A 21,326-nucleotide genomic window follows, 5' to 3' on the forward strand; every position below is an offset into this window, starting at 1 on the left:
TTTTTCTGTTAACGGTTTAATTGCAGGCATCATCAAAGTCTTGTGTTACACTACTAATAATAATTGTTTAGCTTAAATAAATCTCAATTTGACTTGTACTAGAGAATCCAAACTGAAGATATTCAAAAATAGATCAGGGCTCTTATTTGAAGGTGGCCCATGAGACTTATTGGATGGCATTGAAGGTAGGGGTGGCAATCAGGACCCAGTTTTTTTCGTGCCAACCCAGACCGATCCAATCTGCAATGGAACGTACAAGCACGGCTCGATTTCAATCCGGACTGAGTAACTAAGCCAGAGCATGACCCGGTACTAAGCCCGAGCACAACCAAATTTGAAATCGAACCATGCCAAGCCCGTCGGTCCGGTTTAGAGTGAGACTCATAACCATATATATATATATATATGTTAAGAACTTTACCACGAAGTTATACTTTAATAAGTTGGGCCAAGCACGGCCCAACTTATTAGTGTATCAAGTCAGATATGGTCCAAAATTTTTTGAACCTACTTTTTAAAATCCAAACATAGTGAAAAGCCCAAACATGGTCCCGGGATTCTAAACTGGGCTTTTCTCCGTAAGTACCAATTTAATTATTAGAAAGAAAAAATTCATTTACTTAGGAGCATCAAAATTCCCCTAAACAAACATTGAGGGGGTGCTTACCTTCCTAATATATATAAACACTGACCCATAAAATAAACAGTAATTTACATGAATTCAAGAACAAAGTTTTATGGCTATTTCAAGCCAATACTGCATTGCTCAAAACCAGAGGGGTTAAAAAGAGTGCTGCTCCAGGCACAAAATACATACATGTACATACACTTGCTACAAAAGATGGGGGGGGCTGGTGTGCTCCTGATGCGCAGTCACCCCCGCGGCGCAGCCATCTGCTGCTTCTTTATCCTTTCGTCGTTCTTCACCATGCTGGATCACCACCATTAGACAACATAACATAACATTACAAAACCATCTAACTTGTAATTTGAGCTCTTAATGTAATGAAGTTATGAGGATTTTTCTTATTTATGCAGCATTATGTCTTTGTGCTATTTAGGAGGCAGGCAATTTGGTGTGTTAGCGTTACCTGATATCATGAGGTGTTATAAATATCCACTGGCAACCTTGATTCAACGCGAAATCCACTAGAGCATCCAGGCTGATTTTCCGGCTAACAGCATCCTGCAAAACAATGTGAAGCGATGAAAACTTTATTGTGAAATTAAAGAACAGGTAGGGACACCAAATTCGCAGCACTATGAGATCTTTTGTACACAATCGAAATGGAATGATCTAGTGTGAGGATTCATAATATGAACTTGTACTTATGCTCTCGCATTAAATGCACAAAGTGATCAAATTGCAAAATGTGTACCATAAATACATCGAACTCATCCATTGCACGGAATGGGGCTTCTGTCATCTCGTGAAGTGCAAGAGCAAAGCATAGTGTTGAAAATGATCGCTCGCCACCTGCACTAACATCAAATGAAAGAATAGTTTCATACTTTATTAATAAGAATATCACTCATGTAAGCCACAATATAACAAAAAGTAGAATCATGGACCAATCTACTCAATTCTCTAAATAATAAGTTGTCATGGAAACATTAGAGAAAACAGCCCGAAATCCCTTTCAATGGGATTCCAAATTAGTTTTATTTCATTCATCATTTTCAAAGGTTGCTCCCGAAAGCATCAATTGGTTATATGTATATATATGTAATGACTAAATTAAGCAGACCTGAAAGCCCTCTAGTGTCACGAACGGTGCTGCTAGATGCATCTTGAGGCATTTTTACCTGTTAAAATAGGAACTACCAAGATAAAACATAGCCATCGAATCGTTTCATTGCACTTAGTTTGTGCACAAAATTTAAAAGACAATGTAAACCCTATTTGATGATGGCAGCATGCTAATACCATGCAGTCACTTACCTCTATAGATAGAGTCTGCTCTTCATAATCAACTTTGATTTGACCGCTGATACCTTTGTTTTTTAAATGGCCATTAAACCTGTGAGATATAGTTTCAGTTAGTATTGAGTAGAAAAGAAAAAAGTCGCTTTATTATTTAATGAAATCTCAACAGAGGAGTCCCTACTGCCATGTTAACTGGCGTTTCAGAAGAGTTGCATTTCTCTGGAATTTGTTCCATCTCAAATTCAATGCTGTCTCGCATGCCTGAAATAAAGTAAAATATAACAAAAAGTTAGCATCTAGGAAAATAGCAATTGAATTCGAGAATAGCAAACCTAAGAAAAGTTACATCAGATTATAACGTAGAAGCACCGACTATCAAGACTCAACATGTTGAAGACAATTATAATAAATCAGATAATCATATCAAACAACCAACAAAAAGGACACTTGCTTCCTTCTTACAAGTGTCGATTTGAGACATTAACAGCTTATCCAGCTATAAACTTACATTTCTATGGCTAGAAAAATTTAACATAGAATATTGAAAACAATACAATACTTTTATAGTTTCTGCACTGTGCAGTGATAGAAAAGGAAAATTTTGAACATGCACCAGTAAAGGTAAGAATATGATTAGACTCACTTGCACTTTTTCCCGAAAAGCTTGATACATCTGCCTTTTCCTTGAGATCTTACGCTCTTTTTTCTCGTACAGCATTCTGAGATCTTCAATAGATTCTGGGAATCTGCATAAAAAATTCCCTTTTAAAATTTTAAAAATAAAAAATGAGAAAACAGTTTCATATGGCAAATTAATTTTCAACTTTTACCTCTGGCTTTCTCGCTCAAGCCTTTCACTTAACCTACTAAGGCGAGCACTGAGTTGCTCAGGATTGCTCTCCTTACAGCCTCCTAAAGCCTCAATCTCACTCTCAGGGCATATAAAGGATGCTTTTTGACGATTCTCCTACATTTCGTGATAAACAAACACTTAGGTTTGTTGAAATCATACAAAGTGAAAGTAACTGCATAACGTAGGCTATGACTAACATTAGAAAGAGAACATAAGAACCAAGCAGGAAGTTAAGCATATGTGAATTCCATATTACTCTCCTCCAGGTCCACTCTTTAATGTAAGGTAAGACCATAAAAGTACTCAGTATTTATGATAATAAAGAACTAAGACACATCTAACAATGCCAACATACGCTCATCTGAAAAGGGGAATATGCAGCTTTTACCTTACAACTGTGATCAAGCTGCTGATATCTGGCCTCCGCATTTTTTATGTCAGTAAGGACTCGAGTGTGCATAAATTCCTCATAATGTTTCTTCTCCTGAATTGGAAATGTGTGAGAAAAATTTTAGCTTACAGCAATAAAAAGAATATTTGTGAGAACAAATAAGTAGAGAAGAGCACCCCTTCTGCGTTACGCAAATCTGTCTCTATCATCATCAATTCCTTTTCTGCTTCAGCTAATGCATTATTTTCGGACTTTGCTGACTCTGCGTTATAAGATATTTAGATGAGATCCAAGGAATCAGGTCAACAAAATCAACATATGTAACATTTGAAGGCAAACCTACATACCGCCCAAATTTCTCAAGGACACTTTTAACTCTGTGATCTTTTTTCCTGCTTCACTCACTGTCGTCTCAAAATTTTCCAATGAAGTTTCCTTTACTTGAATTGCCTCTTGCAGTTTCTGGCAAAAATGTCAGCATAAGAACAAGAAGAGATTCATTTCATTACAAACCCATTAGATAAACCAGTTTTCCAGGCATATACTAAGTACAATAACTTTTCAAAGTAGGAAGATAAAATAAGTACAAATTAGATAGGAGATGATAGTTCAAGGAACAGACAGATCTATCTCGATGAAGTTCATCTCCAGTTGACGAAGGTGCAGCGGTTGCTACAGATGCATGCATTTTTTTCACATCTTTCAGCTCAAATTCCTTAGCCCTATAACTTCGATCCATATCCATGCGCCTTCTCTGAAAGAAGTTATATTTAACATGAATCAGTTCTGACAAGCAAAGCCTTTGGACAGATCAAATAGGCAGTCAATATTTTACTTGCTTTATTATTATTTTATTTTACTTTTAAAAAGGAAAGAACGAAAGCAAATTGAAAAACCATCCAATGCATTAATATGGCCCCAAATATAAGATAGGAAACAAATATGCTACGACACTTATACATTTCATTAATAGTATGCCAACAAACAACAATGCTATTACGATTTCAGATATCTTCTAATCTTTTACAGCTCTTCCCGGCTCATATATTATCTACAGATCAAAAGTTTTACCTTGAAATCATAATAAATAAGAATTCAAACTAATAAATATGATTAAGAAGGAATTCCAGAGGAAATGAATGGTACCTTTATAATGCTCAATTCTTGTTGAAGATTTCTCAATTCTTCCTCCTTGCCCCGTTTTAGACCCCGACCATGTTGGACATTCTCTTTTGCTTCTAATGCATCTCTTTGCAGATGTTTAATCTCGTTTTCAAATGAGCCACAAAGACGTCCAGCTCTCAAATTTTTGTTTGGGGGCAGAATTGTTTGGGCTGAACTGCGGGAAAACCTGCAAAAGGAACCCCAGTAGATCATTGACCTGAAGCATCAACTGTCCTAAGAAAATTAGATAACTATCATGGAGCAGTGCAGAGACATGACATATTGGTATGCAAAAGGGCAGGAAAACAAGTAGAGGGAATAATGCAAACTCATCATCACCCAAGCAAACACATAATAAGATTCAACAGAAACAGCAGAACATGGCACACACACTAAGAATTGATATTTGAAGTCGGTCTTTCATGCAACTTGGATATTTAAAATTCATTGTTGTTATCAACTATGACAGAGAGAGAAGAGCTTCAGAATAAAGCAAAAGTTGCCACATGAAAAATTTTACTTGAATTTCTGTCAAACATGTTCTTAAACATAAGATCAATAAAGCAGAAAAGTTCCTGGACCCAAAAGTGGATGTATTTTAAATTGATAGTTTCAGAAGACGAAAAAAAAAAGAAAAAGAAGAACTGGGGGCTCAGCTCCTGCTTCTATTTAGCTTTCATCTTACATTTTGTACCCATCAGATGTGTAAACCTCCCTCATGTTTGGTATCCTCTGATCAAAGGCAACTGTTTTACCAACGTCATAGTCTTTAACAAGAACTTGCCTCTCAGCACCAGCCTACAAGAGATCAGGTCAATAGAGTTGAAAACATAATACTGAAGGAAATACATTGGTATAAAACATCTAATTTAAAATCAGTAAGATGAAGTTTCCAGAGTCAATATTGCTATCCCATGTTCATATCTGTTGTATTTCAACATGACTATAGGTGAGAGTGAGAAATGTCGTAGAGGTTAGAATACAAATTGCACAAGCTTAGAGTATAAATCAGACTGAATTCTTAATTCACTAATACATAAAACTCAAAAACAATAACGGTATAGCTAAATAAAGAGAATAGTAAGAAACTGCGAACTTTACCACATCAACCAAAACATTCAGCACCGTTGGGTTATCAGAATCCATAACAGATAATACAGTGGGATGATTAGTCTGGGGAAGCATGTGACTTGGTATTTTAATTCTACCAGAAAAATGAAAAATTGTTAGAAAAGGTTCTCTCATTTAAAAAGGGACACATACTGGGAAATTTTATTTCACTTCATATGCATCCATCAAACCACTTACCTAGGTCTTGAGAAGTCATACATGATAATCTGCAAGTGGTTATAGTTTGCTTCACGAGCACATGCTTTTAAAATACGGGAATCTTTATGATCTGTGACAATGAAAGCATTAAGTGTCCTGCCAACTGCAGTTTCAACAGCTATAGACCACATGTCCCCATTATGTAGTTTCTGCAATCAATTGTACAACAAAGGCTTGGAGCATGTTAGAAAGCAGTGTAGAAGTATAAAAAAGCCGCTTGTGCATGCAAAACAAAAATGATCATTCCACACAACCAGAAGTGATATCTTGTTAATGTCTGATTCAAGCTCTAGAACTCTTGGGTAATTTGAATTATAAGACCAAGAAAGAACAATCTTTGGGCCCTGACGAATAGGTTGAAAACTTTTTTGACATAAATTTATTGTTCGTTAATATGATTCAGTTTACCCAAACCTGACTAAAATATCCAAGAGTGATACATAGAGATCTCAAAAGATTAAGCAAAAATATTTCAAACCGGTGAACTTAAATATTTTACCACGTGAGCACCTATGGGACCAATAGGTGGAATTTGAAATCTATGTTGATTCCGTTCAATGGACTGTAAAAGAGCTGTCACCCGACTTCCTCCAAATGCAGTCACCTTCAAACAAGTAACAAGCATATCTCAGAGCATGATGTAAAGAGTGCACAAAATGCAAGGGATCATACAACATCAAGAGCTATTTCATTTGGCTGGTGTTGTGTCCAGAATTAGTTTATATAATACAAAAACTAGAACATTTCCACAATATATATTGGCATGTGTTGGAAGCAAAAACAGATTTTCGGTGGAGCAAGCAAGAGAACAAAATGAATGAGAATATTTAAAATAATATCCCTTGGACCTTATTGCTTTGATGCATCTGGAGCTCACGAATATGAGAAGATACTTCACGATGTCTCTTCTCAAAGTCTTCTATCTGAAATAATTATTATCATCAACACAAAGTTAGTCACAATAAAAAATGCAAGATTAAGCAGAAATGGTTTTAGAAAAGGAAGATAAATTGTAAAAGATGACCTTAAGCATAATCCAGAAGAAATTTGTTTAGTAAAAGCATGAACCATGAGGCAAAAGAAAAAATTGAAGCACATAATTTGAAATCGAATCTTCATCACTGCCCTTTTTTTATAATCATTTTATAGTTTTGCTCGTGTGGATGAAAAGCACATAAGTAGTGATGCACAAAATATACATCTGTCATTACACAACCAACACAACTACATACTATGATACATCAGCCACACCTGATTGACAATTTCTTTTAATTGATTCTGTACTATAGCAACTTTTTGCATTGCTTCATCCTCCTCCTCTTTCAATCTGAAAATTACAATTTCATTCAAACCAAAATATCATTTGACTCAAAATTTACAAGAAACTTAAAAGCACACATCTCATGAACCAGTAAAATTATGATATGATACCTCTGACAGTTAGCATCAGCATTATCTACCTCAGCTTGGAGCCTCTGTAGCCTTTCCTCTATCTCATCTTCTTCAGCCTATGGCCAATCATGAGAGACATATTGTTGATGCCAGGAAAAGTAACTAAATAAACCATACATTTAGTCATTTACTAGCTTTCATGAATGACAATCAATCTGGAAAATATATAAAATGAAGCTAATCTAAATACACAAGTGGCAGGTATTAGTCTTAAGCACAAATCATATTTATCTTTTCGGACACAGATAAACTGAAATGCTTAACAAGATGACTAAAATTTTGTGACAGACAATGAATTAAATAACTTAATCTAGGAGAGATCAAAGGCGTGTGCATAGGGTGCAAAAATCTACAATTGATTAAAAATTCAAACAAGTGAAATATCTCAGAGGCTTCACGAAACCAGCAAAGAAAGAGAAGAATATGTACTGCAAAATCTAGTGAATAAAAGTGAAGTGTCAAATAGGTGATTGCCTGTGTATTTTTCATATACTGCTCATGGAGATCATGAATTTGCTGATCGAGAGCTTTCAGTTGTTGAACATTTCTCTGGATTTGCCTAGTCCTCCGGTCTTTCTCCTCTTCTAGTTCAGTCTTTTCCTTCATAATCTGGATCAAGAAAGTCAGGCAAAAGGATATTAAGAACAGACAGAAACATAAGATAGCAGGAGAGGAAAACAAGTTCGCACAAATTTAACTTGAAAAGGTTAAAAAAGGTTGAAGAAGATCTATCTGTACGCACCAACAATTGACAAAGGTTTTTCATTAGGCAGAGAAATGGGAACAAAAATGAAGAACAAGCAGAAAATACAATCTAAGGGTTTGTCCGTATGTTTGTATTTTTTGCTTTTGATGTTTTTGAGGTAAAATATTGGTTGGATGTGATCTTTTTGGAGATAAATCGGAAGATTGAATAGTAAAAAACTGAAAATAATAATAATAATAATAATCAAATAAAAAGACCCTGAGTTTTGCTCATTAGGCTAATCAATTCTCCAGAACAGGCATTCAGTACAGATGAAAAGTTAATATAGAGCACAGACATGCAAAATGTCCAGCAAGTTTCATACCATGGAAAGACTTTGCTGCAACTCCTCCTTCATTCTTCTCACTTCAGAAGTTTTTTCAATCATAATTGATATCTGGCTTTTCTTCTTGGCCAATAGATCACTCAATTCTTCTATCTTATGCTGCAAACAAAGAAGTTCCGAGTTAACCCAGTCAGTAAAATCCATGCAATCATTCTGTGTGTGGTTAATAAAGAAAGTTTAGCACAAATTGAACTGGCACACTGGGTGCACTGATAACACCTCTTTGCCTAATCATGTGCTCGCAGCTAAAAGTTAGGCAAAAGGTAAACTTTAAGAATAAGATTGAATTATGTGAACTAAAAAGTAATTATAAAACTTACTTCACTTTGCTCTTGGATAATTTTCATGTTTAAGTGATTTTAAGCAAAACAATAATATGCTTCGCAAAATTCTTTCACGTACTGGAAATACAAACATAGAAATGAAAGAGATTAAAACCGAATGGAACCCATATTAAGCAACATACGTGATGTTTATCAATCATTGCCTGACAGCTGGGTATCCTTCCTTTCAGTTTTTCAATCAATTTATGCTGTTCTTCAAGTTGTCTCTCAGTATCATATACCCAAGACCAAGCTAGCTTCTTCCTCAACGACTGCACCTGCTGAGTCATCTCCTCCATAAATTCCATGCTTTTGATTTTCTCTTGCAAGTCATCAAGTTCTTTCAGTATTGGTCGAAGCGACTCTTCGAAATGGTCAACCAGGGCAGTTGCTTCATTTAGTTGCTTCTCAATACCTTTCAACAAATCATCAACTTGTTGAAGTAGAGTTGCCTTGAAAAAGAACTGCAGATACAGTGTTACTTGCTGTGTAAAATGGAAGTGATACAAAATAACCTTTCAATCAAGGGTAATAACTTAAATAAAGATCACATGAATGATTCATAACTGGGGGAAAGAAAGGGAACAAAAAACAATAACGTGACAAGCAAAAGAAATTGAGTTTTCAACTACCTTGAATTATGAAGCGAAAATGAAAAAGTGAAATAGTTACCTTGAACTTATCTTTAGCATTGCCTGAATGCAAAAATTCTCTGCTTTTGTCTTGGCTCATTATCACACATGGATTTTCTACATCAATCTACATAGAAAAAGCACCAGACTGAGTATTTAAAACACAAAAACGAAAAACAAATCATTAGCACAGTAGAGAAAGTTTGAAACACAGTTCTACAAATATCTCGCACAAATGCACAAAGGATAATTTATCACCACCAAATTAGAGGCCAATAGAATGGTTATTATTGGTCAAATTAGTGTGCAGAGTATAAGAAAGCTACTGGAGATATTAAAGTGGAGTCACTACACAGACTATTTTGCTCAAAATAGCCTTTATCCAAAGCTTATGGCTTTACAAAGAACTCTGATTGAAAGAACTTTCATCTTGTAAAAACTTACGGTTTGCTCCTTTAAGGTATTGTTTTGGCCTTGCACTACTCAAAAAAAAATTTCTCCCCAAAAACATCAATTAAACACCTGTTTTTCATTTAATATATTCCACAAAAAATCAGTTTTTCATCACACCAAACACCTATTTAATTCACATCAAACAATATTTTAATTCAATTTTTTACTATTTAAAAACCACAAACCCAAATCCAAACCTTAAAGAAATACACCCTTAATGTCCCAAGGTGGTTGTCAGTGACATATAAGGAAAGAGATGAGAGAAGAAAAAAAAGAAGAAGAAGAAGAAAGAAAACAAAAAAAAAAAAAAAAAAAAAAAAAGAAGAAAAAAGAATGCCAACTCTCATGTGTCATGACTCTCCAAAGCTATGAATTTCACAGCAAAGTGTAAATAAAGTTTCTTGCCCAAGTATCTTATTAGGCTTCTACATGAAACAACCTTGCCATGTTTTTTTCACATCAAACTGCCATTTTATCACCCTCCCCATAAAACTAAACTCATTATAATCCTTAGCAATGCATACACCTTCTAGAACAAATTCCCTTGGTTTGGGGTGAGATCAAGGATCATTCTGGTCATGTTATTTTCATGACGTTGAAATCAATTAGTATTGCAGATTAAATGAAGCAAGAATCTTCTCAATCATCCCCCCTTTCGTGACTACCTTTTTCAAGGGCAGGTTGGTCTCCTTCCTAAAAGTGACTCAACAAATTCACTTGGTTGGTACCCCCGGGGAAGCTCAACTTAAGATCATAAATATAATCTCCAAACATCCAGATATTGTCTTCCTAGCAGAACATGGAGCCTCTATCGGAGTGGATTTTGTTGCTATGATCTAAGATTCCCTTTCTTAGCACTATTGAGTCTTAACCCTTTTATCGCTCAACGCCTTGTCTTTTCTATGTTAGATTATTGTGTTGCTATATGTTCTCTATAGCATCCCTTAGTACACCATATTATGGATTCTTATTACATACATCTTTTTCTTTCAAAAAGAAAAAATACAACTTCGAGAATATAGCAAACACAAAATACGTAAGATTTATAAGTCACAAAACTTCACTAATAATAGAAGAATGGTATCAAGGAAAATTAATTTCATCACAAAGCTATACATTGTTTATGAAAAAATATCACTAAATATAACATACACACCAGTTACAAAAACAATTGCCTTGTATGTACCATGAATATCTTTTGACCAGTTTGCCATACTTTGGCACTACAAAATAAAGAAATCAAATAAAACTAGTTTTCTCCACGAAGTAATGCTTGAATTTTTGATTGGGTGACATAAACAAAGTCAATTCAATGTCCAACCAAGGATCAAACATAACAAGGGGGGGTATCCATAGAGCATTTCACAAGGAAGTGCTAAGTCTATTTCTCTGGGCTAAAAATACTTACATTAAAGTATTCGATGATCTCACGCAGATCCTCTCTCTTGGTACCTACCCTTTTACCTGGATATCAATTAGCAAGAAATCAGAAGTTATGTGTTAAAAAGGGAAGAACATCTCAACATTAAATGTATTTCATTTAATTTGTTGACCACTAAATTTATAGAGAAAAACTTCCCAGACAAGTCCAACCAACTTTGGAAGGTGAGACATGATTTTGTTGTATTCTGAAGATTGATAAATTGAAATCAAACAAATCACTGCTGAAAAAGTTAGCAAATTCCCTCTCTAATTCTAACTAGATTATTCTAAATTTCAAATTGAAAAATATACAACAATTGCGATCTAAATATTTATTAAAAGACAACCAGCTGAGAGTTGTGAGTATCCCTTGCACCAATATATATGCAGTTGCACTATTATATTTGTTGCTACGAAAAGAAACTTCATGACATTGCAAACTTAAAGCATAATTTAATTATGGGATAATTAGGGACCAAAAGAAGAACACCTGATTTCCTGGTCAAAATATTCTTGTGTAAAAAATATGATTTAATGCTAATATAATGTATTAAAAATAAAAATATTATTGCTTTTCGGATAATACATAATGAAGCATTTGCGATTAAATCAGCTTAAAGACCTTGACTATTTTTCAATGTGATGGAACTAGATGCTTCCGAAATTCTGCGCTCCACCATTATTTTGTCTCCATATATTTCTGGTCTGAAAGCATCCTCCCCTTGATTTTTGATCTCAACTTGAACTAGTGTGTAGCTACACATGAGCAAAGATAGGTGATATTAGCTGGATAATTGGAGGTAAAAAAAAAAAACAAGCATAGTGTAACTTTCAAAATAACAATTTTATATCTAGTATAATGGCAAGTAAAATATGCATGACCAGAAAATTAAACCCATGCAAATGATCAGTTGTTTAACTTTCGATTCAAATAAACTGAGCAATCGTGTGGTTCATTTCCTGTCCTAAACATCAGCTAAAACAAGAAAGCTGTATATGTATGCACACAACATTGGACCGGAAAACAAAAACATTAGTGTAGAAATCTGAAAATGTAGGCTTGTGAAAACTTATTCCATTTGACACTTAGGTTGTATTCTTTTGTGGGTTTTACCTATTCAGATTCTTTATTCACTCCAAAAATATCAAATCAAACAATTATTTTTCTTTTCTTATATTATACTATAACATTCAAAATATCACATCAATATCTATTTATATCACATCAAACACCTATTCAAATTCAATTTTTTACTATTCAAAAATCCAAACCCAAAAATCCAAATCCACAAACAAACACACCTTTAAATACCACAAGTCAAGAAATGAACATGTGCAATAAGCTTATACATGTTGCTTGGACAGTATGGGGTCATCGAAAGAGGGTATTTATAACCAATAAGATTGAATTTATCAGTAACATCTGCTTTTCTGTGTCCCATTGAAGTGCTACTTGTTATTCTAAGCAATTAAAAAATTAAAACTATCTGCAATAAAAATAAAATAAAAATTAAACTTAGATAAAATCACCACGCAAGAAGAATCATCAAATTCTAGCAAAAAAAGCAAAAAACCTGCAGCCCGTCTTGATAAAATCCTTAATCGTATTCGCCCTCTGCGTTCCACGAGCTCGACTCCCGAATGCGACGCAGAGCGCCGTTAGTATGGCGCTCTTCCCACCTTCGAAACAATAAAATAAATCCCCAACAAAACTCAAAACTAAAACAAAATTACAACATAACCTAGTCCAGAAGGAAGAGGCAACATATTAGAGCGAGAAAACCTACTTCCATTCTGACCGGTGATGAAATTAACCCAATCTCCTAGCTCGATTTCCAGATTGCTATGGCACATGAAATTTTCTACACGGACTCTGGAGATTATCCCGGCCTGGAGGTGGCGGGTGGGCTGGCTGGCGGGGACGGCGCCGGGAATGGGATCCTCCATCGGTATAGTCGCCACCAGTAAAGACAGCCTTTTTGGGGTTTTAGAGTCGGAGTCGGATCCCCCGTTCACACTACGCCACTCCTAATGGCGGGAACCTACTCTTGCTGAGGCTACGTTTTCCTGTGTTAAAGAACCTTAATATATACCCACCACCAATCAAGCGCCTCACCATTTAAAAAAAAAAAAACATAAATTGGTTCAAGTTCCCCAGTCGGGCCAAATAAATAACAAGTTAGCCCAATTCGGCCCATGGATCGAATTATTTTGGATTGGTTCCCAGGACGGTTTTTGCCTTTATGTTATATACACAAATATCGATAAATATTATAAAAGAATAATGTATATAATGGGTGTGTTCTTTGTATTTTCTTGATAAATATATTTTCTTAAAATTGTTTATAGATGGTCACTCTCTTAACATGTTCACTTTGACACTTGGAGAACATTTATTTGCAAAAAATTGTAAAACAGAATCTTGAATGTATTTTGTATATAATTTTGGGAATAAATAGATTTTTTACATATATCATATTGATGAACAACAAAGAAATGAGAGTATGAATCTCTGTGAATAAATTTTGAATGAACAATTTTGATCACCCGAAAGGTAGGGTTGAAGCCTAAGAATGGAGTTCAAATTCAGTCAATTCAATCTTATGATATGATGAGTTTACAATGCACCTATACATAAAAAAATAATAATAATAATAACTCATCGGCAAAATATGATATATATATGATTTGTCTAGCAATACTTATCAGACTTAATTTGTATGCTATTAGATTCGATTGAAAATTTACTGAATGCACACAAGATAAATAGCTGTTGTGGATTCCACGTTATAAAATAAAATAAAATATTACTATACCACGTTATAAAAAAAATTTAAAATAAAATACTATTGCCTCTGTTCCAACTCAATATAGATATATATATATACTATTTTCATCAACAAAAATATCAAAAATATTTTATAATAGAATATACTATTTTCATCATAAAAATATCTTACACACTTTTATCGGTCAATAAAGTATTACCCACTCCATCCTAATACAATAATATCATTTTTGTCCGTCCCAAGATATTGTCACTATTTTTTAAACTAATACACATAATATCATTTTTGTCCGTCCCAAAACATTATCGTTACTTTTTAGACTATTATACTCACAAGTTAAAAAAGTATTTTATTCATATTTTTTACCGACTATCAATATAATATCAATATTTATTAAATCTCGTGTCCAACTCAATTAATATTGTATTTATGGAGTATTATTTTTTAATTTATTAAAAAATAAAATGTGCCTTGAATCGGAAAGAAGTGAGTAAAAAATGACAGCCAACATGTCATATAGCAAACAGTCTTATATTCATCAAAACATCAAGTTCTTGTTCCTTTTCTACAACCTAAACGTTAAATTCTCCCATAACTAGGCTTACTTACTTAACAATGATCTCAATCACTGAATGCTACTTAGTTACTTGGTTAATTTTCCAGATATCATATATCCAACATATGTGCAAGATGTAAGCCAGCCATAACATACCTACTTTCCTCTTCTCCTCATTTTCAATTCTTCTTCCTCCAGCAATCGATCGATATCGGCCGAAACGACGGCGTGTTTCTCCAGCACCCCGACCTCACACATCTCCCCGCCGTCGAAGTCCACAGCAACGACGTTCTCGGCACACGAACGGTCCATACCGGGACCAACCTGCAGCCCACAACAACAACCCGATTATTACAAAACGAGCTCGGATCGGGTGTACCGTTTTCGAAACTACGGCTCACATCGAACACAACGTCTCCCAACTTCAATTTCACGGCGCCGCTTTTGTGCACCAGCATTTTCCCCATGTACCCTCCGGGTTCGGATTTCCCCGACTCATTGCTGGAAGGTGAATTATAATTTGGAAGTTGGGGAGGAAATTGGAAGAAGAACATCTTTGGTTGATTTTCTTGGTCCTGTAAAGAGGAAGAATTTACTGAAGGTGAATTATAATTTATAGCATCCGGTAAAGACGATTCTTGGATAGAGAATAGTAGACGAACCGTCAAACCGAGTTCAACTGCGTCGGGGATAGCAGTTTCGTCGTATTCCTTAGGTTCGCCGAATTCCTCTTCGTCGAGAATTTCTGCAAGAACAGGGGTTGATATGTATCCAATATCTCATCTATTTGATTTCATTTCTGTTGGAAAATAGTTTTAGCGAATTGTGAGATGGGCGAAATTCGAAAACAAAAAATCAGATAGATGTGAAATCAAATCCCAGCTTAAATCCTAGCGGTTTCCTTGAAGTGAATATTCCCCAAAGTGAATTAAAAAACTATATATATATATTCTCCTCAATATCGCATCAAACATTTATTTTTTATTTTTTATATTATTCTAAAAATCAATTATACATTCAAATCAACGTCTATTTATATCGCATCATACAACAATTCAAATTCAAAATTTTTACTATTCAAATTTCAATTCAAAATTTAAACCTCCAAACAAACACACCCTAGACCTCGAAAAATCTTTTCCCCAGATACTCTCTGATTTGTGTTTTCGAATTTCGCCAACCATATCTCAGACTTCGTAAAAAAAAACTATTTTCCAACAATTTCTACGACACGAGTAGTACCTGGATCTCCGGCAGGAGGAATCCTCCACGGCAAGGTTACCGGATAATTCCCATTGTAATCCTGCAAAGGTGAAAAAAGCATAAACAATGATCAAGCTGCGGCATTTTCTTCGACTATGAGACGACACAAGGAAGAAAGCCATATGTTATTACCCAAGGCTCCTTGTATTCTTTCTTTTTACTTCCGGAAGGATCTGCCATCGAAACATCCGGGCTTTTGGTGCTGTCGAGGGCGGGTTCTTCAGGCTTGGCTGCATTCTTCTTCGCGTCTGCTGATCGAATGATTAACACAATGATTAACACAATGCACAAATTCTTCCTACCCAATGTAGCATCGAATTATAGCCTTTAATTACGAGCGAAGTATGATAGTGGATCGATGCTCGAGGTTTTCGATTTTTCGGTAATGATTATATTTGTATAGAAACAATAGAAATGGAGTGAAGAGATTACACTTCTTCTCCAGTACTGATCTTCTCCTCATTAGAGTCTCCTACACATTCAAAAAACTCTATTGTAAGACAGCTGAAACATCCTATATGATATGCTTAAGAAAATGACCTATGATCTTCTTATCTAAAAATTCAAATTTATAATAAATTGCATAATTAATTATATAGTCTTAGAACACAAACAAATTTCTGAAATATAAAAAACTTCTATCCAGCAGGAACCTTTTTAATTATATATATATATATATCAATATTTCAATTTCTTTTAGAAAATATCCTATCTAATGTATGTTCCATCTTTATCTTTTAAGATCACATTTATCTTTTACTTTTTTCATTGTACTTAACTTATAATTTATTATAAAACACTAATGTAGTATTTTGCAATTTTTTTTTAATACATTTGATATAATAATATCAACAAAAAGTAAATGAGATTTTGAAGCTGGACGGAGATAATATTTACATTTTTTTTTTTTTAAAAAAAAAAAAAGTCAATTATTCAATCTAAAGTTATATACACAATTCTCTCCTTACCCTGCACCAAAATCATTTGATCCAAAAAAAAAAAAAAAAAAAGCTGCTTGAACGGAGCCATTATTATTTTGTTCAAATTAAACGAGGCCATGTAGTGGTGTTTCTTTAAATATCAAACCCTATTTTTTCTACTATTTCAATTCTATTTTTTTTATAAAAAAACTTTCATTTCATTATATATTATTTTAATATCAAATTTAAATAAAAAATAAAATTCAAATCCAATCAAAAAGAAACACACAAAACAAATCAAGAAATCATTATATTAAAAAAAAATAAAAATAGAAGACACCAATAATTAAATATCACTTGTGATTATAAATCAGGCAACATGGTCCAAGAATATTACTACTAGTTAGAATAATAAAAAAAAATAAAACTATCCACCATTAAATAAAAAGTTAAAGGACCTATTAGAGAGTGAAACATGTAAAGGAACATGCTAACAAGCCCAAACTTCTAAATTCCAATTCTGCCTCTTCAAGATAAGGAAACGAAAAAGGCAAACAAACAAGTTCCTGTAAATCACAGATCCCAAACTCGCATCTGTCGATATATAATATATATATACATACACACAAATTCTCACTTACTGTATGCGTTGTGCGCGCGCGTGTGTATGTGAGTGAGTGAGTGAGTGAGTGAGAGAGAGAGAGAGAGAGAGAGAGAGAGAGAGAGAGAGACGTACGAGCGACTGTGGAGTTTCTCCGCCGGCACCATCCCCAGCATCACGACCACTGCAAATTTACGTCAATTCCGGAAGTTAATAAGTTATGCACACAACGCAATAAACGAGCAATCGAGTTTCCAGCGAGTACACTAAGGTCACGGTAGGCTTCCGATTTGCGGGAGGGGGTTTCGGCTGGAATCTCCTCTGAGAAATCCGGAAATTCGACAGAGAAATCGGAAAATTAGCGACTCCGACCGAAATGAAAATGAAATGGCGGCAAAGCAAACCAAATATCAAATGCGAACCTTCCTCGGAGCAGGCGGATCTGGATCCATAGAATCCGCAAAATCACCCTCAAATTAACGCTGCTCGACGCGCGCAAGATGAAATCCAGCAAAGCTCAAGAACATCCAGCCTGAAAATTGCAGCAGATAGCTTCCGGAATTCAAGAAGATCACGAAGAAGACGAAGTAAAAACAGAAAAGAAAAGAAAAGAGACAAAATTAGGGTTCGAACCCCAAACCTAACCCGATTAGAACTCAGAACTGATTCCACCACTGAACCAGAGAAGAACTTTAACCTACTCTTAAAAATATATAAATTTAAAGACATTGGAATTCTAAAATAATTATAAAAAGTCCTGGACCACAACACCGAAAAGATCTACACCGTCGGATGGTGGGGTTCAGAAATGAACGGTGCAGATTCATTTGGTCCGGGGTTTAAGGATCTCCTATTGGAGTAGGATTCACAACTGAGAGCTCTGCAAGTATGCGTGACGCCTCCTCCGTCTGCTAAAATTCTTCCCATTGTTCGAGACAATGGAGGAAAATGGTAGCCAGTGGGACGAATTGGTAGAGAAAGCGCTGTCGAAGCTCGAATTGCTCAAGCTATTGCGTTCCCTCAGGCCAATCCATCTCGGCAGTGGAGTTTCCGATCAATCCGCCTCAGTCGGGGATTCGTTTCAATTATTTGACGGTCCGAACGGATGGGATAGGGCATCTGTTGAAGCTAACATTTCTGAGTGCACATTCCAAAGATGGCTGGACGATGTCCCCAGTTCAGGTACGCTCGATTCACTGTATTGATAGTGTTGGAGTTAAGTAGTGAAATAGTGAAGAAGGTTTGATCTTGTAGGAATTAGGGTTGATAATGATATTGAGAGGCTTTGATTGAGGAATTGGATCATGATCCTTTGATAATGTGTCTTTTTATGCTTGTTTGTTTAACTACCTGCTATGAGGATTAGCCCTAATTTGCAGAAAAAAAATAAGGAAGACATTGGAAAGTCAATCATCGTTGTTTGATGACATGTTTTGGCAATTTTCAGGTGATGACAATGATGCCATGTTTAATAATGGAAGAAGTGATGGTGAAGCAGATTCAGAGGATGGAAAGCTGAGGAAGTTGATCATCTTCTCTGGAAATGATTACTTAGGACTGAGTTCACATCCAACGGTCAGCAATGCAGCTAGCAAGGCATGTTTAGTTGGCTTTTAACTTTCAAAGATTTTAGTGAAATATACATACCTATAGAGAATATACATACATACATACATACATACATACATACATATATATATATATATATGAATACACTCACTATGTATTGATTTTGCAGACAGCTCTCGAGCACGGCATGGGTTTGAGAGGCTCTGCTTTGATCTGTGGGTACACAAGTTTCCATAGGTTACTGGAATCGTCGTTGGCTGAGTTGAAAAGGAAGGAGGTATCACTTCTATTATAGATAATTCACTAATTCTTTTGGTGTTTTTTCGTGTGTTTGTGTTTTTTGATTTTTGGGTGAAATTTTTTTTGCATGAGATATTTTACATTGAAAATTGGTTTGTTTTTATTCGGAATTGGAGAACAAAAAAAAAAAAAACACTCAAAAGAGAACAGAGCCGAAGACTAATGCTTTTACCTTTTCATCTGCGACGAATTTAATTTCTCTAGTTTAAAGAAAGTAATTGGACATACATTTTTGCCCCAATGTAAAATAAACTCTTAATTTCATTATGTTATGTTTTCTGGATTGATCTAAATTATTTAGAAAAAAATATGTTTTACCTTACTCGAATCTTATTTATCAAACTGAATCGTCATCATTCTAACATTAAATGTTAGGAATGCCTTCTTTGTCCGACAGGTTTTTCAGCAAACATGGCCTTTATGACAACAATTGGAAATATTGCTTCCCTCATATCTCTTGGAAAGCGTTCAAAAGACGACAAAGTCGCCATATTTTCCGATGCCTTGAACCATGCTTCAATAATTGACGGCATCCGTCTTGCTGAGAGACAAGGAAATGCCGTAACTTTCATCTATAGGCACTGTGATATGCGTCATCTCGATGAACTGCTGTAGGCTACTTATTTGCTATACATTTTGTTGACTCGATATTTTCCCTACTATATATTGATCCTTGCACTGTTTGTTTGAACTTTTAACAGGTCAAGCTGCACGATGAGGAAAAAAGTTGTAATAACCGACAGGTTCGCCGCTATACTAAATTTCAATCGTTCTTACGGCTCAATTTTTGTTGACATCGATCTATTTTGCCAGCCTGTTCAGCATGGACGGCGACTTTGCACCCATGACCGGACTTGCAAAGCTCCGTAAGAAACACGGGTTTCTGTTTGTAATCGATGATGTGAGTTTCCGTTAAACCATTTTTCCTAAATATACTGCATATAGAACTCATCTTGCTTCGTTTCTTTTTTACATAATCTTTAGGCTCATGCAACTTTTGTCTGTGGAAGAAACGGCGGAGGTGCCGCGGAAAAGTTCGACTGCGAAAAGGATGTCGACATCTGTATCGGAACATTGAGTAAAGCGGCGGGTTGCCATGGCGGTTTCATTGCATGCAGGCAAATTCACTCAACTGATATCATTGGATCATACGCCGAATTACCGAACATGACATAAATTTTCGCCTTTCTGATTTGTGTGAACGACAGCAAGAAATGGAAGCTACTAATTCAATCCCGGGGCCGGGCTTTTATATTTTCAACTTCAACTCCAGTGCCTGTCGCCGCTGCATCATATGGTTCGATTTTCGGAATTCTCTATACTTCCAATGTTTTTCCCTTACGTTTCCTGACATTGGCTCGTCTATGCAGCTGCCGTAGTTGTGGCGAAGAAAGAGTCGTGGCGTAGGGAAGCTCTTTCCCAACGGATGCAAGAATTCCATGCCTTAACTGGCATCCCTGTCGAAAGCCACATCATTTCGCTTGTTGTCGGGAGCGAGGACAAAGCCCTTCAAGCTAGCCGGTTAGTCACCCACTTTTTCTCTCCCGATCATTACATTGTTTACTAAACTCATATCTTCATTGTTTAAACAGGCATCTTTTAAGATCAGGGTTTCATATAACTGCAATAAGACCTCCTACGGTACCCCCCAACTCCTGCAGGTTGTCGAACTTTTGCTCTCTTGGAATATCCATACGATATTTGCCGTAAAAGGGAAGGATTAATCTTTTATGGTTTTTTTTTTTTTTTTTTTTTTATGGGTTATGCTGCTTTCAGGTTGAGGGTAACTCTGAGTGCAGCACATACAAAGGATGATTTGATAAAGCTCAAAGATGCACTGTCACAATGCATCAATTTTCAGGACAGCACAACCTGTTATTCTAAGCTTTAGCTTTCTCTATTATCAGTTCTTCTTACTTTATGTGTGATCAAGTGGCAAATTGAAACTTAGTACTAGTAAGAGTACATATTTCTCATAGATAGGAGAGATTGGATCATATGTCATTACAACCAATCATTTCTATTTAAGTGGGGAAGTAGAGAAATTAAAAGATAATATCCATATCCATATCCAATGTCTATGATCATCATCTACTCATAATTTCAAGACATGGGCATTCCTCAAAACACCTAGTTTAAGGCTTCCATCATAGTTAACTATACTTTACTACATTGCATGATGTCAATGGTGTTCAGGATCAGGACAAGTCAGGCATTGATTAGATTCATTCAAGGCCTAATAGTTTTGTCCTACTAAAAACCCATGCAAATTACCAAAGTCACAACTATTT

The 21,326-nt window shown here is 35.4% G+C and overlaps 3 protein-coding genes across 5 annotated transcripts; 1 reads left to right on the forward strand and 2 right to left on the reverse strand.

Moving 5' to 3' along the window:
- Nucleotides 1-620: 620 nt before the first annotated feature.
- LOC127260123 (structural maintenance of chromosomes protein 6B) lies at nucleotides 621-13,100 on the reverse strand. Its single transcript, XM_051287801.1, has 28 exons — nucleotides 12,825-13,100; nucleotides 12,612-12,717; nucleotides 11,660-11,793; nucleotides 11,024-11,079; nucleotides 9,203-9,289; nucleotides 8,674-8,994; nucleotides 8,187-8,306; nucleotides 7,591-7,725; nucleotides 7,096-7,172; nucleotides 6,916-6,991; nucleotides 6,513-6,587; nucleotides 6,164-6,268; nucleotides 5,644-5,813; nucleotides 5,437-5,539; nucleotides 5,021-5,133; nucleotides 4,318-4,522; nucleotides 3,794-3,925; nucleotides 3,519-3,633; nucleotides 3,348-3,433; nucleotides 3,169-3,264; nucleotides 2,758-2,894; nucleotides 2,571-2,673; nucleotides 2,109-2,188; nucleotides 1,943-2,021; nucleotides 1,749-1,806; nucleotides 1,380-1,477; nucleotides 1,092-1,186; nucleotides 621-931 (listed from the first exon to the last, which is right to left on the reverse strand). The coding sequence occupies exons 1-28, from the start codon at nucleotides 12,982-12,984 to the stop codon at nucleotides 874-876; spliced, it is 3,180 nt and encodes a 1,059-aa protein (XP_051143758.1). The 5' UTR covers nucleotides 12,985-13,100; the 3' UTR covers nucleotides 621-873.
- Nucleotides 13,101-14,322: 1,222 nt separating this feature from the next.
- On the reverse strand, nucleotides 14,323-17,830 carry LOC127259285 (uncharacterized). 3 transcript variants are annotated; one of them, XM_051286503.1, is made up of 10 exons: nucleotides 17,812-17,830; nucleotides 17,589-17,698; nucleotides 17,432-17,487; nucleotides 17,302-17,350; nucleotides 16,078-16,117; nucleotides 15,778-15,896; nucleotides 15,625-15,685; nucleotides 15,045-15,127; nucleotides 14,784-14,957; nucleotides 14,323-14,706 (listed from the first exon to the last, which is right to left on the reverse strand). In XM_051286503.1, the coding sequence occupies exons 2-10, from the start codon at nucleotides 17,616-17,618 to the stop codon at nucleotides 14,539-14,541; spliced, it is 780 nt and encodes a 259-aa protein (XP_051142460.1). In that variant the 5' UTR covers nucleotides 17,619-17,698; nucleotides 17,812-17,830; the 3' UTR covers nucleotides 14,323-14,538. The 3 variants fall into 3 exon arrangements, with proteins under 3 accessions (XP_051142460.1, XP_051142459.1, XP_051142461.1); XM_051286502.1 differs by having other exon boundaries at nucleotides 17,800-17,819; XM_051286504.1 differs by lacking the exon at nucleotides 17,812-17,830 and having other exon boundaries at nucleotides 15,778-15,893; nucleotides 17,589-17,793.
- A 211-nt stretch (nucleotides 17,831-18,041) lies between these two features.
- On the forward strand, nucleotides 18,042-21,103 carry LOC127259260 (8-amino-7-oxononanoate synthase). The gene is made up of 11 exons (XM_051286466.1): nucleotides 18,042-18,348; nucleotides 18,614-18,766; nucleotides 18,909-19,012; nucleotides 19,411-19,646; nucleotides 19,737-19,778; nucleotides 19,849-19,936; nucleotides 20,020-20,153; nucleotides 20,244-20,332; nucleotides 20,406-20,556; nucleotides 20,628-20,696; nucleotides 20,812-21,103. Exons 1-11 carry the CDS (start codon nucleotides 18,105-18,107, stop codon nucleotides 20,924-20,926), a joined length of 1,425 nt encoding a protein of 474 aa, XP_051142423.1. The 5' UTR covers nucleotides 18,042-18,104; the 3' UTR covers nucleotides 20,927-21,103.
- Nucleotides 21,104-21,326: the final 223 nt, after the last annotated feature.

This window comes from Andrographis paniculata, unplaced genomic scaffold, assembly GCF_009805555.1.
Source record: "Andrographis paniculata isolate CXL003 unplaced genomic scaffold, ASM980555v1 Contig60END, whole genome shotgun sequence".
Taxonomy (NCBI): domain Eukaryota; kingdom Viridiplantae; phylum Streptophyta; class Magnoliopsida; order Lamiales; family Acanthaceae; genus Andrographis; species Andrographis paniculata.